At 41.9% G+C, this 18,812-nt stretch overlaps 2 protein-coding genes across 2 annotated transcripts; both read right to left on the bottom strand.

The window, feature by feature from the left end:
- Positions 1-646: 646 nt before the first annotated feature.
- Positions 647-3,487, bottom strand: LOC147187043 (TNFAIP3-interacting protein 3-like). The gene is made up of 8 exons (XM_086102119.1): positions 3,385-3,487; positions 2,617-2,667; positions 2,291-2,356; positions 1,975-2,046; positions 1,737-1,853; positions 1,562-1,639; positions 1,323-1,448; positions 647-1,064 (listed from the first exon to the last, which is right to left on the bottom strand). Exons 1-8 carry the CDS (start codon positions 3,388-3,390, stop codon positions 978-980), a joined length of 603 nt encoding a protein of 200 aa, XP_085958245.1. The 5' UTR covers positions 3,391-3,487; the 3' UTR covers positions 647-977.
- Positions 3,488-5,343: 1,856 nt separating this feature from the next.
- gad2 (glutamate decarboxylase 2) lies at positions 5,344-18,036 on the bottom strand. Its single transcript, XM_086101324.1, has 16 exons — positions 17,257-18,036; positions 17,038-17,100; positions 16,783-16,935; positions 16,196-16,429; positions 15,198-15,288; positions 14,160-14,272; positions 13,898-14,013; positions 13,668-13,747; positions 13,488-13,542; positions 13,289-13,405; positions 12,498-12,562; positions 12,174-12,252; positions 11,839-11,988; positions 11,656-11,763; positions 10,737-10,826; positions 5,344-10,385 (listed from the first exon to the last, which is right to left on the bottom strand). The coding sequence occupies exons 1-16, from the start codon at positions 17,321-17,323 to the stop codon at positions 10,212-10,214; spliced, it is 1,755 nt and encodes a 584-aa protein (XP_085957450.1). The 5' UTR covers positions 17,324-18,036; the 3' UTR covers positions 5,344-10,211.
- Between the last annotated feature and the right edge of the window lie 776 nt (positions 18,037-18,812).

The raw sequence follows: 18,812 nt of genomic DNA, 5'->3' as shown, positions 1-18,812 counted from the left end.
ACGCTCCAAATGTACTACTTCAAATTGATGTTCGGATGCCGCTTTGTTGTCATTTCTTTAACACTGAAAGCGTTTTCACAATTCGCTCTGGCTGCTTTAAATGGATAGCACAAATATCCACAATATGTTAGACGTCCCTTTAGTTCCTCAGAAACACGTGTCAGAAAAGAAATTCTCTGTTTGACGTCACTTTCGTCGATTCGCACATACGTACTTCTACAACCATTCCATCAAAAAGAACCATGGTTTTTTTTGATTTGTTTTGTTTTTTTACTATGACTTGGTGCTGGGATGCGTCACTGCCCGTTCTTTTGGCCACCGTAATGTGTTAAGTTAGCACAATTGACCTGCTAGCTAACCGACGCATACGTACTCCGCAAAGTACTGTAACGTTAAATTTGATTGGCTGCGTAAGTAAACACCTGTATAGCGCTTCATCTGATTGGCTGGAAAGTTACCACTTATTGTCGCTCGTCACACCCACAGCAATAATAACAAACAATAATGACAATGGAAGAGGACTGATTTATTTATTAGCTTTTTTTAATGGCGAAAATTGCCTTCCATACAACAAACATACATACAAATAAATATTGTCCACAGAGATGCGAAAGTAGGACCCTACTGCACAAGATTTGTTGTGAGGTAGAAAGAAAATACCTTTATTTCTGTTTGAGGTCAGTGAAAATGTTACAAATTGTGTTATTGACACATTGTACAAACAAACTGGAAACACGTGCATGTTCGGTCAGTGCTACATTTGAAGGTAAAAAAAATGCAATTCACATTAAACGCCTCTAGAGGACGCCAGAGATTTTCCCCCAAATTGCTCTGCTGCCTGCCTTGCTGTCGTCATTGCATGTCCTTCAGACAGTTGGGCACAGAAATTCATTCAGGCCAAATCCAATTCCGAAGACATGACTCAGGACTCTGAGGCCAATGATTTCCAGCGAGGCGTCCTGTCTTCACACATGGGTCTATTTCTTATGGACGCGGGCGTTGCGCTGCTCGGCCCACTTGCAATTGCAGTCCACCACGGGCTGCAAGATGCGGGTCCAACTGGCCTAAACAAAATAGTCATTCATTGTCAGGAAACATGTCATAATTAAGACAAAATAATTGTTTTTGAGACACAAGTCTCAGCCCTTGAATTTTCCTGAAATGACTGCTTTTACGTAAAATGGCTGACTTCCTGTTCAATTTTTATTTATCCACTTTTTGCTGTGTTACGTTACAATAGACACGTCCACCCAGTTTCAAACCAGGTTGCCGTGGTAACAACATATTTCTTACGTGGAAATATTGCCGTCAAATATGTATACCTGTGATTTAATAAAGTGCAGCTCATCTTGGACTTTGCTCAGTTTTTTCTGCAGCTCGCCGTATTTGTGATGGAGCTTCTCTCTGTCCCCTCGCTCCTTCAGGAAGTCCTCCTTGAAGACTTCCGCCTGGACAAGGACACGCACATGTGAAGACACACACACACACACACACATACATATATATATATATATATATATATATATACAGTATATGCAGTATTCCGTCAACGAAAGCTAACCTGATGTTTCCAGAGGTCGTCTGGAGGTCCGCGGCTTTCCTCGAGGGTCTGAACAGGATGGAGTCGCTCCTCCAGAGCCTTTGGACGTGAACAAAGCACCCATGATTCAAATCGTCACTTATACAAAGAAATTAAAGGAAAAAAATGTTTTTGGAGACTAAATTTTTGGACTGACTTTATTGAGCCGGTTGATCTCCTCTTGTTGATGCTGCCCCCTTCTGGTCAGAACGCTGTTCTGCGCCCGCAGGTCTTTGGCTTCCGTCACTGCTGTGTGGAGTTCTGAGTTTACGGTCTAAAATGTGATATAAATACAATAAAAAATATATAGCGAGTGTCGACCGTAACGCTAAGAAATAATAAATCACTACAAACATATATTTGGTGAAATATTTGGAGTTTCTGACTGCACTTACCTGAGTTTTTGTTTGGTGTTTCTCTTGTTGAACATCGCTGTGGTTTCGTTGTGGAGCCTGGAGACTCAGAAGCTGTCAAAAATCACCATGAAAATGTTAATAAAGATTTTCTTTCCTTCAATGTCCAAAGATCATTTAACCATTCTTTAAATAGTAAAAAATAAAATAAAATAAAAAATGGATTTAACACATTCTAACAGCTTTTATTTAAAAAAAAAAAAAAAAGGAAAGAAAATTTTGGGGACAATTCAATGTAGAAATTCAATTGAAAGACTTCATACTGCTATCATAGTACAGTACAGTCATTTCTATTAACCTTGTTTTGGTAGAATGCCACCATGGTGTTGTACTCTCTGGCCCATTTCTCATTGATGGTCAGCAGCTGAGGCAAAAATAAAAAAAAGCCACAAAATAATTCATTGACCCCTTTCATGCACCCTGTAAAGCTGATAACATGATAAGCTGTCCACTGTAATTGTTGTGGCTCAAAGGGTTAATGTACACATTACAATTACAAGTCAGCTTAAAAAAATACGTTTCCCTCACAAACCAATTTTGCTTCCTAGGAACCCAGAGCTTGTGTTATGACTGAGTCACATTCTGCTTCACCAGCTACACATTGTTTGGTTTTTTTTTGCTCACCTCTCGCCGTTGCCTCTCCAGAATGAAAATCTGCTCTCGCATGCTGGCGTCCTGGCTCGAAAGAAGAAAAAAATGATTCATGAAGAAAATCTATAGAACGAAGCGTTGAAAACGTGAAGCTGTACGGGACGTGATGAAATCACGTCCACGTTTTGTACTTTTTTTTTTTCACACTCTTGGAAGTTCTCTTTGAGATGAGTTCCGGTAAAAACGGGGAAAATCAGCCCGGTTGTTTTATGACATCACACACATTTTGATGTTTGGAAACGAACTAAATACTGTATATGCAACATTTGTTTTTAAGAATATTTATAAAAGAAATATAAAATAAGATTTTATTTTAGCAATGACAAAATTCAAGTATTATCTGACAACTGGCTAATTTTAGAATTTTTTTAATGGTCATTTTCTGTATTTTGAGGGAAATTTTGACTGAATGATTTTTAAAACTTTTTTTCCTCCATATTTGTCCACGGTGCCCACGTGGGTCTACCATTTTTTGGGGGGACAAATTCCATGTTTTCAATGGAAAAAATGGCTGCAACGGGAGTTGACCGTTGCTTTTGGAGATGCGAGGATTCTGCCTGACTATTTTCTGGAAAGAAAAAAAAACATTTTTTCGGCAATAGTCAAAATTTATTAAAAAAAATTAAATCCTTAAAATATAGATATTATTATCATAAGACGAGGCCTGATTGTTGAAAAAGTTCGACGATACGTGAATTCCAATGCGTACCTTCGTTCAAAAAGATCATTCAAAAAGCTCACCATCATGTGTAGGGAGTGTAGTTGCTCACGTGCGGCACAGAGTGCAAAGACGCCTTTTGACTTTTTATACCGAGGATTCCCTCCGCCTCCGCCTCCGCCTCCGCCTCCGCCAACCCTCTGTTGACCCACTTTGTGGAAAGAACGTATAGTGGGCAATAAACGTCACTTTTACGGGACCAATCGTGACTAAAACAGAAACGATACGCGACAGGAAGAAGAAAAAAAAAACTCCAAGGGGTACTATAGTTTAATAAGAATCACGTTTCACCTACAAATCCACAAGGCAACCTGAACACACACACACACTATATAACAATAAAATATGATTGATTTTTCAAAGGCTGCATTGCAAACGTGACGTCACACGAAGTAACGGTCGTCAATGAGCGAGTGTGTTCCTCCAACAAGAGTGTTGCCAGGGTGTTGGCTTCATTCTTATGAATGAGCCGAGTGTCCCCCACCCAGTGAGAACACCTTGTGCTTTTTAACCTTGGGAAAATCACACAATCTTTCACAATCTTTTGTTCTGAGACGCCGTGTGAGTCAGCGAGCCTCGTTAGTTACAGGAAGCTAGCCGGGGAGGGATCACGAAGGGGGAAACACACAGCGGCCAAGAAAAAAAAAAAAAAAAAAAAAAGCGCTTGCTATATGGTGGCTTATTTAAGCAAGTGTTATTTGACGGGTTTTACGGTATGCGGACAAGTTCCAATTTTGAGTCACGTGCCTTCGGTGTCGTACCACGTTGCATCACAACATGCCGGGCAGCGCTGAGGAAGCGAGGCAGCGTATTCGACAGCAAGAAGTGGCAGAGAAGGTCCCCAATTGCAGTCATGGCAGCTATATGCTACGTTTGTATGTGTTAAAGTAACAGTAGTTTGTAATTGCATACGATTAACATCTATGCTAATTTCCACTTTGGATTCTGTGTTAGCATGAAGCTAACGGACTTTCGTGAGATGAAAGATAGGATTTTGTGGAACATTTTGTTGTTTTAAATCCACAATATTTAATTTTCTTTCAGGGTTTTTTTTTTGGTCGGTTTTAGTGACAATTGGAAGTTATATGATAGCCACACAATTATTGATGGCGAAATAAAAAATAAAAGTTCTGTAAGTGACAGTGGTTACTACAGTGGACAGCTTCTCATGTTATTAGGTTACAGGGTGCATGAAAGGGTTAAACAATACGTTTAAGAATGTCATTCTATAAATTATATGTTTGAAGAGTGACGAATATCGCACACCCCCTGAAACACTGCCAAAGAGTTGACACACCACAACCCCCCGCTTACGGGACATAAGAACGACTTTTGGTTTTGGTTTCCAACCTGCACAATGATAGAAGCAAAATAGAAACTTGTCATGCGTCTTTAGACTCTAGCTTGGGGGGGGAAAAAAAAGATGAATGAAGGTGGAAGAAAATTTCAAGATTGGCAATCCTTAACGTAAAAAAGAAAAAAAAAATACACATTTTAAACATGTACAATTAATTGTAGAGATCACAAATTCAAAATTTCTCATGACATCCCAAAATCATGAGCACCATCAAAGACTCTTTAAGCTGAACTGATAAATGGTCAATTTTAGTTTCTTGTCTTCCAACGTATATTGACGGTATAAAGGCCAGTTCATACTTACTTTGCACTTTCCTGACTCGACGTAGCATCCAATCACAGTGCGGCACTGCAGCTCTCATCTACAACTTAAGTGGGATTCATTCAGCTGTTCTTTGCAGAGGACAAAGAATACCATATTTGACTATGAATACCGTTATCTTGTCTACATGTGTTGTGTTCAAATACTTAAAGGCCTACAAAAGAGCCACGTAGATGCTAGTCATTGCCCGTGTTAGCGTCAACCTTAAGCTAGCAGACTAAAGACTGCGCTCCGAGCGGCAATAAACAGCTAGAAGCCTTTTTTTTTTCTGAAAAATATTTACAGAAAGACAGGTAGATCGATATTTCTTTCATTACTTACAATATTTATTTATATATTTCTTCCCCAAAGAGTAACACATAGTTCAGGACAAAAATGAACGTTAACTCCGGCACATCACTTTACAGAAGATACATTTGCACCATCTAGCGTCAATGAAGGCTTATTGATTGCTTACGTTTGCAAAGAATGAGCATTTGATCAAGACTTATTGGTTGGAGGGCAGACCAAAAGGAGGGAGAAAAAAAAAAAACCCATCCGATACGGCCAAACAAGACTCTCGAACGGCGGGTCAACTGCAGCCAGAGGGGGGCCCCCCCCACCCCCTTCAGGCAAAAGAGAGAGAGGTTAAATACGGAGGAGGAGCGCGGGCAGGGGAACATGCGGCGAGAATATATGACACTCAGTCAGAAGCAGCGGAAAAAAGCAGAAGAACGACACGGAGGAGAAGAAGAAGGAGAAGACAGAGCAGAGAGGCGAGGTCGGCATGCTGGCGCTACAGAGACACTTTTTTTTGGTATGTTTTCTTTGTTTGTTTGTTTTTTTTAACTCCAAAGCCCAAAGACAACAATCATATGCTGGACGTTAACACCGAAGCTAATTACAAAGCTCAACACTGACTTTAATAGAGATAATATACGGATAGATACTGCATAGACGCGGATATACATGTAGAGGTATAAATATATAGCTATACGTGTGTGCATATATAGGAGGCGCTACATCACATACAATAAAAGCAGAGGCAAGGCCAACAAAGCGCATGCATGCACGTGCAAAGGGGGCCGGGCTGGATGCAGCGAACCAACGCCGTCGTTTAGCCGCTAGCCGTTAGCGTGCTCGAATGTTTTCAATTTGGTGTCACCCGTGTCCCAAAAAATAAAAAATAAAAAATACAGCAGAACCTCTGAAGTGCAACACAAAAAGCCCTCCAAAAGCTTCATCGTTTGCCCGCAGACGGCACAATACGGCAGCAAAGCACGATATTTCGATTCGAATGAAACTCCTCCCCTCATTTCAATGTAGTTCCTTAGCAGTAAGGTTGCGCCAAAGTTATACTTTTATACCAGACGGGGCTTTGTCATACGTGGGGAGACACTTTATGTGTCATTTCGGAAAAGCGAACGAAAATACAGGTTATGTTGAAGTTGCATTTCATAACCCCGCCCCCTCCCGAGAGAATGAGATTGATATGTAATAAAACTACTCAGCCTTAGAGGATGCTATTTTCGAGTCGAGTGGACCCAAACAACTGGCAGGATGTTCAATTTCAATGCCGTGAATATTTTGGGCTTCTGAAAAATAGCCACACCCCTCCTCCCCAAAAAATGCAAAAAAAAAGCACGGATCAGAGAAAAAAAAAATGGTGGGTCCGCAAATAAGTTCCACAACCCCCCCACACCCCCCAAAAAATCTATATAAAATCCATTACAGAACAGTTTTATTTAACTTTAAATCTGTCTTTCCTTTACCGTTTATTTACTGTTTTTTTTTTTTTTTTGTTCCTAGGCTTTACCGGACTTGTTTGACTTTGGAGAATTTATGTCGATATAAACTTTTGGGGGCGTTTCACTTTGGCGATTCCGCAATCTTTAAATAAATAAATAAATAAATAGATGATCAATAAACACATTGCTGTCGATTAAACATTCAAGGTTACTTTTGAACACTTTTGTCACCCTCATTCAGGAACAAGGACATTGCACATCATTGGCTTGTGTGTGTGCGTGCGTGTGGTTGTGTTTGTGTTTGTGTGTAGGCTAAAGTGCACACCCACCCCCCAAGACAGCATGAGGGTGTCAGGTGGTAGAATGTACAGACGATACCAGCAACGTTGGACTACAGTATAAGGCAGCCAAAATACGCCACAACAGACACACAAACGTCACACGCCAGTCACGTATCGCAACAGAAAAGTGCTTGCGGCTCACAAAAGGTCACCACGAGGAATAACGCGCACGTGCGCAACCCTTTATGAGTTACGCGCACGTGTTGAAAAATACATTCAAGTTGACACACGATACCTTGGGGAGGGGAGCGGCAAAGTTTGGAGGGCGAGGGACAGTTAGGACAGCTTATTTTAAAAATAATAAAATAATCATAATAATGTACTGTAATTCATATTCCCGATTTAAAAGATAAAACTGGGATTGATTCTCAATTTTAATGCTATCATTTATAATTAACCCAATTGTAATTATTTAGCCGATTATTGACCAGGTTTAATAACAGCAACTATATCTCAAATTGTTAATCAAAGGAAATGCTAACAATACATCAATCTGTGATAAAATAGAATTTAAAAAATATTTAATCAATATTACAGGACTGCTTAATGGGTCATACGTGTCCCAAGGACCAGACTTTGCCCACCCCTGCTCTACACTGAGGAGAAATATGAGTTACCATCACAAATAATCTCTGGTTATACATCCTATGTACATGTATGTATACGACGCCATCGCTATTTACACGTTACCGTCAAAAAGTGATTGTGGAGCTAATTGTGCTTTTCTTGCGACCAATCACATCATCCGTATTGCTGTCGAATGAATCAAGGAGGAACTAGTATACTAGTGCTTTTTTTTTCGCAAACATATTCGATATCTAATTATCGTAATATCTTGAGCTGAGAAGAACCGTACAAGGTTGTGGTACCAGGAAGTAGTCTGTGCCGCAAGCGTTCATATCAATGCATTCAGTGGCTACAATATGAACTGGAACTCTGATTTTGTTTTGATCATGAATTTCAGTACATAAATCCATGAAATTATACTTTTGCCAAATTGTGTCCGAAATAAATTCTGCAACTTGGAACAAAGCATTAAGGGCAAACATGGCCATTCTTTGTACAACAGTACCCCCTGCGGGGTCGCTTTAATATCGCAACCACCTGTTTTGATTTTGAGTCCTTGCTTCTAAATTAGAATACCATTTCTGCATTTCTTAATTTTGACCTTTTACACAATGTGTTAATATTAGCTGAACGTTAGCTGCAATATTTGAATTCATACATTAGTGGTGAAGCTAATTGCGAGCTAAAATTCTTGCCTACGGCCACTTGAAAGATTCTGGATTCCCTCGGTTCCTAATTGGATGTCGTCACTTAAAGCAGCAAAGTTGCAAGCGGTAAATTAGTACAGTATTGCCGAATTGGTCGCATGAGATGTGAAAACATTTAGCATTTCTGAGCTGGCTAATTCTCGAACCAATTTTATCAACTCAGAGAAATAGTATAAAAAAAATAGCTTAACGTTCGCCACCGGGATTAGATATTTACATTAGCAGGGAAGGTAATCGCAAACTAAAACTCTGACATTCGTTTAAAAACCTCCATGCAATTGGTCGTTACGTAAAGCAGCCAAGTCACGTTTGTTAAATTAGCATTAGCAAATTAATCATAGAGATAGCACAAATGTGAAATATGAAAGTAGTTTATCAAGCATATTTTTGAGCGAGCTACTTGTGGAACCAGCGCTACTGAATAGGGCTTCAAATTTGACCAGAGCTATAATTTTACGCAAATTTTGCTAATAGAGTACTTATTGGAAATCGTCAGTTAAAGCAGTCAAGCGGCAAGCAGAAAATTAACATAGCAAAGTCGCCGCATTGCTAGCATGTGGTATGTAAAGGCAATTGATTATGCATTTCTGAGCTAACTGAGCTAAGTAGCCTCAAATTTGCCCAAAAAGAGTTTTAGAATCTAAAGTAGCTGGATTTCATAAGTCATAACCTGTGCTGGGAAGCTAATCAGGTCATGGTTATCAATCAGTTCTTTTCGCTGAGGTAAAGAAGTTGAAATGTTTTTTGTAGCTAGTTCTGGAACCAGTGCCTGCTAATTCTTTAGTGTTAGCCAACATGTTTAGCTCTCACATTAGCCAGGAAGCAAACTCTGTATACTTGTTTCACAACAGTGAGTCACTCGGGTCGCATTTTACATGATCACTTTTTGGCAGTTGATGTCATGGGTGCTTCATTAGCATTAGCAAATTAGCCACGGGGGCTAGCACAAGGGCGGGATCCGATGGAAGTTGATTATGCCGAGGCAAGGAAGGCTAGGTGCTTTGTTTAAAAATGACTTACAAATGCCATTTACGCTAAAGAACACGGACACTTTGGCACGTCATCACATGGTCGTCATAAATGATTATAAAACAATCAGAGTATTAATAATTGTGGACTTATTGCACATTATCACATATTAGCACAGTTTAAGTTACACCGATTCGCACGTTTTTGGTCGGGACAACACTAGCGGAAAAAGGCGGACAAGCACTTGTACAAAGCTTTGGACCACATCGGTCCACAACAAAGCTAGCATACGTAATATAGAGATATATGTATATGTACACATATTTATATATCTATACAGTGTACCCCCAGTAAACCGCAGTTCGTTTGCGCCCCCAGCTGTATCCCCGATTGTGAAGCAATCGCTTTTGCAGTATGCAGGTAAATCCAAATTTTGGGTACTTCAGTGTAGTACCACTTTGTGCCACATGTGGTGCAACACTGAGGTCCAGTGAAAGAGACACAGCGTGATTAATGCTAATTTCCAGTAGGCCGTCGATTGTGTTTCTTATTATATGTTAGCATTAAGCTAGTGGACTTTTAATGGGGTTTTTTTAGCTTGAAAAACCTTGAGGGAGGGGTGGGGGGGAGTTATGTCTACATTTTACAAAGTGCGGGAGTGGTGAACAATAGGAAAAAATGTACACATCTTCATATTGCAAATGTCAACCGATCGCAATTGGGTCTGGAACATGGCCGCAGTAAACAGGTGGGTAGGGGGGTTCACTGTATATAACGTGAAAATGGCAAATATAATTTTTGTTTGAGAGGAAATAAAATGGAGCAAGTTACATTGAGGATGGTGAATTGCAGCCAGTTCTTTTATAGATCCTGACCCAGACGCTCGATTTCTTCGATGAGGAAGTCGATGTCCTCGAAGGTGGCGGCTGGATTGGAGATGACCATGCGGAAGAAGTTGACCTTGTCGCCCTGCGGCTGGTAGCTCACCATGGTGGTCCCGTACTCCATCATACGCGCCTTAATCACAGGCGCCACCTGGAAAAGCAAACAAGTACGCTGTGTTAGCATTAGCAAATTAACCATAGGTCTTTACACAAGGGTGAGTACTGTTACTATATTGCAGCTTTACTAGACAGTGGTTAACTTTCGCACCAATAATTCATTTTTAAATGACTCAAAGAGACAATTAAGTAAGACAAAAGTGCCCAAAATCAATCAATAATAAGTTTGCTAACAACGTAGCATCTTCCTGATGTCTGAATTGCCAATGATTAGGTTCCAAATGCCGACTCCCTCCCACTCTGACCTTGATATGTATTCCATTTTACATTATTTACATTATTATTTCTGACTCGCTACGTGACTTGTGTTCTCCACTTCAGTCACCTTGTGCAAGCGTTTCTTCTTCTCCTCTTTGTCGTCCATGTAGCGCATGCCGGGCGGCAAATACCAGAAGCAAACGTTGGTGTGTTGAGGCTGCACGCAAATCAAACAAGTACATGTCTCAAAATCAAATGACTCCAATCCAACACGACGGGACCATCAAAGAAATAAAACCAAATTATTATTGAATGAAATGCAAATGAGTGCCCGGCGGGTGTCCGGAGGCATCTTATGAGATGGCCCTCTCGTCATATCTTGCCACTCTTTTGTTCTCCTCGTGTTCAATGGAGCGTATTTGTGACACTGCGGCATTCATATGCAGATGAGCAATTAATTGTGCTTTTGTTACACATAATAGCGGCGGGAGGTCGGAGACGCCCAAATTGCCTTTTCAGCCGAAGCCAGAACACGCATGAGAAACGACCAGATCCCGACATTTGTCCGTTTTACATTTCATACAGAACACACATGACACACTTCTCGAAAAGCGCCCACAATTTTCTTTCAGTGCGCCATCAGAACCCCAGATGGCGCTATTCCACCCATTACTTTCCAATTTAAAAATAATATTTAAGCACGGCCAGACAATAATCCATCATAACCAGCAGAGGGTGCTATTTTTTTCTCTTTCCGATTTTACAAAGTGCGACAGTCCTTTTCTTCCCTCTATGTTTTTAAGATTTAATACAGCGCACATGTAAGATGATACAAGTGAGTATAACCAGAGTAATATAAAATATAATACTTTTGTCATTTAAGGCGTTGTGGCTGGTCGATTCCATTTATTGTTGTTGTTGGCCTAAGGATGAATTCTGCCTCGCAACAAGGGGCAAACATGATGAAGAGTGAACATTTTCAGAACACGACAGGAATTTTTCAATGCTAACATGCTAATCAAACGATCCAAAAAACTTGTACATACTTTTCCGTCGAAGACCATCTGGTAGCCTTCCCTGTCCTTGATTTTGTTGTACAGATACTCGGATAGCTCCAGACATTTGTCGATCTGCGCCTCAAACCCGATGGTGCCCTGTGAAACGTGGTCATGTCGATTCCCACGATGCATTGCTCATCAAAGGTCCCTGTGCGGTTGGTCGGTCCTCACCTTTGCTCTCCACATGAGCCACAGTTTGAAGATGTCCACGTGGCGTCCGCACTGCAGCGCCTTGTCTCCGGTGTCGTAGGACAGGTCGTATTGCTTGTCTTGCTGGAACAGGTAGCAGGCGTGCATCTGGTTGCAGTTCTGCATCAGGCCCTATGGGCGGGCCGCAAGAGGGGAGGGGCTTCGTCAGTTGCGCAATGCCATGAAGTCCAAATATTTTGTTTTGGGACTTAAGTTTCACCGTAAAATTTGAAAGCAAATATTTAAAAATAGGTACGTGGATACCTCTGTGTTTAGTTCAGAGTCTGAAAATATTGTACGAAATTTACTAAACTTACCTCCTCGCGCACCAGCAGGGCAGAACACTGCAGCGGCACCGACATCATCTTGTGTGGGTTCCAAGTCACCGAATTGGCTCTGTGGTAACAACCGATATTATGTTAGCATCGAAAATGTGTCATGGTTGCCTGGACTCGAGTCACATGACTTGACTCAAGTCTCCCATTTCAGGACTTCCTGATGACAAATGTGACTTACTCCCAATTCTGCCCTTTTCACCAACCATGTCAGGTCATATGCAGATTTTTGTTGATTGATATCGTGAAAGGGACTGAATTAAGTGATCATTTTGGTACCCTTCTTTGGGGGTGAAACAAACTTGCCTTTCGACACCATCCAGCTTCCACCGGTGTCTCCGGGACATTAGCAGACTTCCTCCCCACGCACCCTGACGTGACAAAAATGCACAATTAAAACGGAAGCATGTTTATTTATTTATTTATTTTGGTGGTCCGGTTACAATTCAATTTTGTTGTTCATTTTTGTGTGTAATTCTTCCAACTGTCTATAGTTGGTGACACATGATTGCGTTCAACGCAAAATTTGAAAAAAAGAAGAATGAAGAGCCAAATTCTTGCAGGAGAGAATCGAAAGAGGCTGTTGAACGTCTCAATCCTCTATCATCCTGTGTGTTACGCCGACAGAAGGCAAACGGCTGTCGGTTTCTTTTTTGAAATCTACATCTGTAGGCATGATTATGTAAACCTGATTTGTAAAAATGATAAATACAGTGAACAGATGAAGTTTTGCTCAATTCCCAGGGAAATGTCTTCGAGACTGTACATTTATCGAAAATATTCTTTGCAACGCCTGATTGAGACGTTGCTGTCCAGACTAAATCATCTATCGGGGGGGTGAAAGAAGAAGATGAGAAGGAGGAGGGGGTCACTAATGGCCATTGAGAGAGGGCAGGAGATGATTTATAACCTGCGTTCACATTTGTGTGTGTGTGTGTGTGTGTGTGTGTGTGTGTGTGTGTGTGTGTGTGTGTGTGTGTGTGTGTGTGTGTGTGTATGCGTAGCTGTGAAGTAGGTCACAGCAAAGCCGTCGCACGCATTTGTCACACTCAACAGTGAGCACTTTATTCCCGATGACGAACGAGCGGGCGACTCACGTCCACATGCATCCAGATGTTGTACTTCCTACAAATGTCAGAAATGGCGATGAGCGGGTCGAAGGCGCCGTACACCGTCGTGCCCGCCGTGGCGCTCACGAAAAATGGCACGAAACCCTACGTGGAATTCAGACATCGGGCGATCAGATAAGGTTCGGTTTTACAGCGTCATCGACGGGCATTGGAAGGGGCGCGTCACCTTCTGTTTGGCCTCCAGGATTCGCCGCTCGAGGTCTGCGGGGATCAACTTGCCACTGGGGGAAAAGAATTTTGGTTGTTTTAAATACACAACATAAATTGGGAGTGGTATGAAACAGCTTGAAGCATTTTTTTTTCAGCGTAAAAGTATGCATGATGCCTAATAAAATGAGTGCGTTACCTTTGGTCAGCCTTGATGCAGATGACGCTCTCGGTGCCGATCCCGAGAGCTGCTGCTCCCTTCTTGATGGAGAAATGACTCTGGAATATGAAAAGAAGGAAGATGACATCAGCGATGTATACCATGTCACAGTATGAACACCCTAATAGGCATGGCTTGAAAACATGAGCGATTTCTAGTCATAATAATATATATTTTTTTAAATTATTGAGTATGATCAGAGCCGTTACATGTTCGGAGGTAAAGGCCACCAGGCGGGGAACGGATGACATTCCTTTCTCCTTGACTTCAGGGAACATCTTGAAACGGGCCAGAAGCATGGCGTACATGTTGGAAATGGCTCCACCTAGAGGACATATTAAGAACTGCAAATGATGACTTGTCAGCATTTAAAATAAACGAAAATGTTACGCACACCACGACAAGTTTTTTTTTCCTCGTCTATACGAAAATGACGAAAAGTCCGGTGCGCGTGCGCGCGTGCGTGCGCACCGGGCGAGAAGATGCCGTCGCCGCGGCCCTCGTGCCAGCCGATGATCTCGCGCATTTTCTTGAGCGTCACGTACTCCAGCAGGACGAAGACCGGAGCCACCTCGTACGTGAACCTGCGTGGTGACATCACAGGCAACGCAAACACGTCACACTCCCCCCCGAATCTGGCGGAGACTGCATTAAGCACACAACCCAATGCACCCAACATCACGAGAGCGGCACTAAACATCGACAAAGGCTCACTTTATCGTTATTATTATCATTATTATTATTATTATGGAGTCCAAATATTAAACACAGCTCTCAGTTCAGTTTTGGTGTGTGAGACTTGATAGAATGTTTTAATTGCAAGTGTTCCTAATAAAGTGTCTAATGAATTTACAACCACTTCTTTTTATGAATGTAAAAATATTGTAGCCCTCTACACAGCTAGGAATAATTGAACCTGAACGAAAAATTGATTACACCAGAAAGAAGAACAATGATTTGATTTTAAAAATCGTACCAAAAAAAAAAGCAGCAACCGTATAATGTCGCCACAGTAATAAAAATGCATGTCAACGTATTTCAGTGAGTGACAGTTGACATTTCTATCCATAAAGAGGCCATAAAAAGTACATTTTCACTCATGTCCATATGTCTAAACTAGAGGCTCTAATTAATTGCCCGCAGCCTTTTTTTTTTTTAGGTCACTGTTGGACAAGCGGCACGAAGCTTTATCAGCCCCAAAGCAGACACACACTAAATGGAGCCGCTGGATTTAATTTCACAGCCAATTTTCTCCCTCCCTTGTTCCCATGGGGATGCAAGGAGGGAGGAAGGGGGCACAAAATAGAAAAAGAGAGCGTGAGTGAGTGAGTGAGTGAGTGAGTGAGTGAGGGGTGGGGGGCGAGTTGAAGGGGGGGGCTAATTCGCTTCTTATTGTTCATTTGGCAGGAAAAGGGGCAAGAGAAGCATTCGCACGTGCGCATGTCGAACCGGAAATGCAATGGAGGATGATGATGATGATGATGATGATGGTCGGAGGCCAGAACTTACATGTTGGTGTTGGCAGTGGACGTCAGCCAATCAGCAGCCAGGCCCACCATGTCCAAGCCAGTAGACAGCTGGTTGAAGTACCTGGGGTGGGCTGAAGGGGGAGGGGGGGTGAAATAATGCCTTTTTTTTTTCACACGAATGGTCACATCTTAACGAAGCCGTGGAATTAAACGAATGACAATGTCAATTCATAATGGTTAAAACAAAAAAGATTCTTCATTCAAATCAAATTCTTCATTGTGGGTTTTGCAGTAGCAGCATCAAAACTAACATTTTCTCCAAGACGATATTAAAAAAAAAAGGTTGATTCTGCAAATACTCACATTTTACACACAAACTGCAAAGATAAACAAAAAAACATAGGAAATGGTGAGTAGGAACAAAAGAAGATGATAATTTGATGTGGAGCGCCACAAGGGACAAAGCTTGTTCCCTATTTGTTTCTCTCAAAATGGACAGAACAATAGGATAAATGAATAGACACACCCATCTATTTATTCACTGTGTACGAATCTTTTTTTGCGGATTTGCGTGGAAATTAATGGCCTTTATGTTCAGTCTCCTTAATTTAGATAGAATTACATCTTCACGACAAATCAAATATTTGGAGCCACAACGCAGTAAATTAAGGGATGTATTGTATTTTTATCTATATCAAATGCTAAAAAATGCATTTTTTCCTTTTTGTTTTATTTTTTGTGGGGGCGGCATGATGAGATAAAGCACACAAAAATCAATTGTGTGTGTGTTTTATTTTACAAAATGGACCTGCGACGGTGTAATCTGCCGATCATTATCTTTGCAGCAGAGGAAGGAGGCGGAGGCCCCATTTTATATTTCATGGGGGGGGGGGGAAGAAACACGTCTCGTTTTTTTTCCTCACATCAAATAATTTGTTTTGGGCGTTTGTTGCTCATTTTTTTTGCCATCGATTCGCACATATGAAGCAACCATGCAAGGCAGACGCCCCCCCCCCCCCCGCCCCGCTTTTTGCTCACCTGTCTTGATGGCGTACTTGAGGGTGGCGCGGCAGCTGATCAAGATGTCGTCCAGGGTGCTGGGCTCGTGCTGCAACTCCCAGTTGTTCATCTGCAGCAGCTCGCTGGGGTAGTGGAAGTCGATCACCTTGGTGTCGCGATCGAACGACTCCACGATGTAGGCCAGCAAGATGTCCACCACCTCCTGCAGGAAGCTCAGAGTCTTGGCGTCGCCGTCCATGGCCGGGAGGAGGTCTGGGGAACAAAAAACGGGAGGGCTTTTTTTTTTCTTTTTTCTTTTTTACATCTCTATCATTTTTGGGAGGTGAGCCTTTTGTTATATATTTTTTGCAGCAAATCCCCAAAAGAAATCAAGGTGACCTCTGCAGCATCAACGATCGCTTTCAGGGTGTGTTTGATTTTTCGCACGGTAAAATAAACCATTTAAATCACGAATGCCATGCATTTCAGTGCAAGGTCGATTACATAACCGGTCTGTGATTATTTTACAATAAAGAAATGCAGAAAAAAAGAGGCTTAAAAAAAATTAGCAATCGTGCTTATTTGAGATTTTATTTTTTTTTGCAGCGTGTGTATGTGTGGTGCACCTGTTGAGTAAAGGTCGGAGAAGCCTTGCACGGCGGCTTTAGTGCAGTTGCAGTCTTTGGTGCATCCGCAGCTGCCCTCCGCCGCGTGAGGTTGCTGCTTGGCGGCTGGGGGATCGGCTGCACCTTTGTCCCCTTCGTTCACGTTCAGGAGCGCTCCAAAACAAACGGCACAATTCAATTCAAGAAAGGAAATTTAAAAAAAAAAAAAAAAAAAAAAGTTTCCCACCCCTAAAAAAATAATCAGCGTAAAATTACCACATAATTTGGATCCCAGCCCTCCGGAGAGTTTCTGGGCCGCTGCCTGGCACCAAGCCCGGGCTGCGAGAGACAATTCATTGCATGCAACTTTTAAGAAATGCACCCAAAACGTCACGCGACTTCACGTGAAGCAAGATGATGATCGAAATTTGGTTAGGAATTTAAAAAAAAAAGGTGATGCAAGGCCTTGCGTGAGAAAATGCAAGATGTACTCACGCGTGTTGGGGCTCCGGCTGCCCGAATTGTCCCCGGCACCGAGGGACCAGAAACCCGGGGACGCCATGGCTCAGGAGCACGGCGAGTGTGGCGTCCTGGTTGTACTCGACGTCGTCGGACGCGCGCACATCCAAGCACACGCGGGGAGGAAACAAAAAAGAAGGGGGGCGGGGGCAATTACGACGATGCGCGGTTACAGAATGTAAATTCTCTCACATACATTCCCTGGAAATTGTGTTGTCCAGGGGGAAAAAAAGTGTCCTTTACATCCCTTAGAAAAAAAAAAACCAAGTGGATTACAAAGCAGCGTGTGGGTGTGGGGGGTGCAGGGATGACATCCAATCTCACGTCACCCGAAAAAAACAAAAAAGGAAAAAATAAATAAACCTAAATCGTGGTGCATTCACTTGCGAGTCATGCCGAGCTGCGTGGCGCCGTGACTCGCACGCAAACACCAACGCGGCTGTTCCACTTCAGCCTCCAAATGAGCACCGAATGGCAACCGAGACGTCTGCCCGTGAGGGCGTCTCATAGGGCGGCTGCGAGCGGAGCCTGCCCCCGCCCACCCCTTCCGGAGCTGGGGGACAAGAGAGAGGACAGAAGGAGGATCTCTCGCTCTCTTTCCTCTCTCTCTCTCTCTGCAGCGTCACAGCTCGTTACTCCAAAAGTATTTCATACTCGTTACTTGAATGCTTGTACTTATGGTAACTTTTTCATACTCTGACTGCGGAGGAAGCACAAAATGAAATGCTGAAAGCAAAGCATTGGGAAACCTTTGTCCTGTTAAAGGCAAGACAAAATTCATGAAAATTGGGAAACAAATGTTTTAATATTTCCTTTGATGGTTTCTTTTCAGAATACATGGCGGGCCCATAGGTTGCACAATGTGGTTTTAAAAATATTATACAAACAAGCCTCCCCCAAATAAAATATCTATCATATATATACATGATTTTTTCCCTTTAAAATCAAAGTAATTCAAGCAGGTGGAGAAACCCAAGGCTCACAACTTGATCCCCATTAGTTTTACTCTATTTATATCCAAAATAGACTTTAAAATGTAAGTTTTATGCTTCATCTTACTTTAATTGTAGTATTTTTTGTACCAGTTAAAAATATGTCAGATTTTAGTCATTAAAAATGTTTCCAATAAACAATAGCTCAGTTTGGTGTGGGAATGGTAACAACTGCAAAATGGAGAAACGTGAGTACTGATTATGTATGAATAAACTGGTGAATAAAAACAAAAATCATGGTGTAGAATTGGTTAACATGTCTGCCTGACGGTTCAGAAAATTCATGCAGGTACAGCCTTTCTTTGGGTACTTTTATGTCCTCCCACATTTCAGAAACATGCATGTTAGCTTTTTTGAAGACGTTAAATTTTCACACTGGTGTGAATGTTTGTCATCTGGAGCACCCCAAGGCGCACAACTTGGTCCCTAGTAGTTTGTCTCTACGTTACATTTACATATTGCCCAAAATTGAAAATGTAAAGGGTGCATCTGCTGGAATATATTCAAAAGTTGATGTGCCATATGTCTCTTTTTGATTGA

The sequence above is a fragment of the Hippocampus guttulatus genome, chromosome 21, assembly GCF_054856545.1.
Source record: "Hippocampus guttulatus isolate MCC_2025c chromosome 21, RoL_Hgut_1.0, whole genome shotgun sequence".
NCBI lineage: Eukaryota > Metazoa > Chordata > Actinopteri > Syngnathiformes > Syngnathidae > Hippocampus > Hippocampus guttulatus.
The sequence above is the reverse complement of the archived record's forward strand: the minus strand, read 5'-3'. Positions and strand labels throughout refer to the sequence as shown.

Bases quoted from the DNA above. Each gene is read 5' to 3' on its own strand.
- gad2 (XM_086101324.1), bottom strand. From the start codon at position 17,323: ATGGCGTCCCCGGGTTTCTGGTCCCTCGGTGCCGGGGACAATTCGGGC. The intron at 11,989-12,173 runs GTAAGTTTAGTA...GCCCGCCCATAG, and splicing joins CCCTGCTGGTGCGCGAGGAG to GGCCTGATGCAGAACTGCAA. The intron at 10,827-11,655 runs GTATGTACAAGT...ATTTGCGTGCAG, and splicing joins AGATGGTCTTCGACGGAAAA to CCTCAACACACCAACGTTTG.
- LOC147187043 (XM_086102119.1), bottom strand. The intron at 2,357-2,616 runs GTGAGCAAAAAA...TTTTTGCCTCAG, and splicing joins TGGAGAGGCAACGGCGAGAG to CTGCTGACCATCAATGAGAA. The intron at 1,854-1,974 runs GTAAGTGCAGTC...ATCACATTTTAG, and splicing joins AACACCAAACAAAAACTCAG to ACCGTAAACTCAGAACTCCA.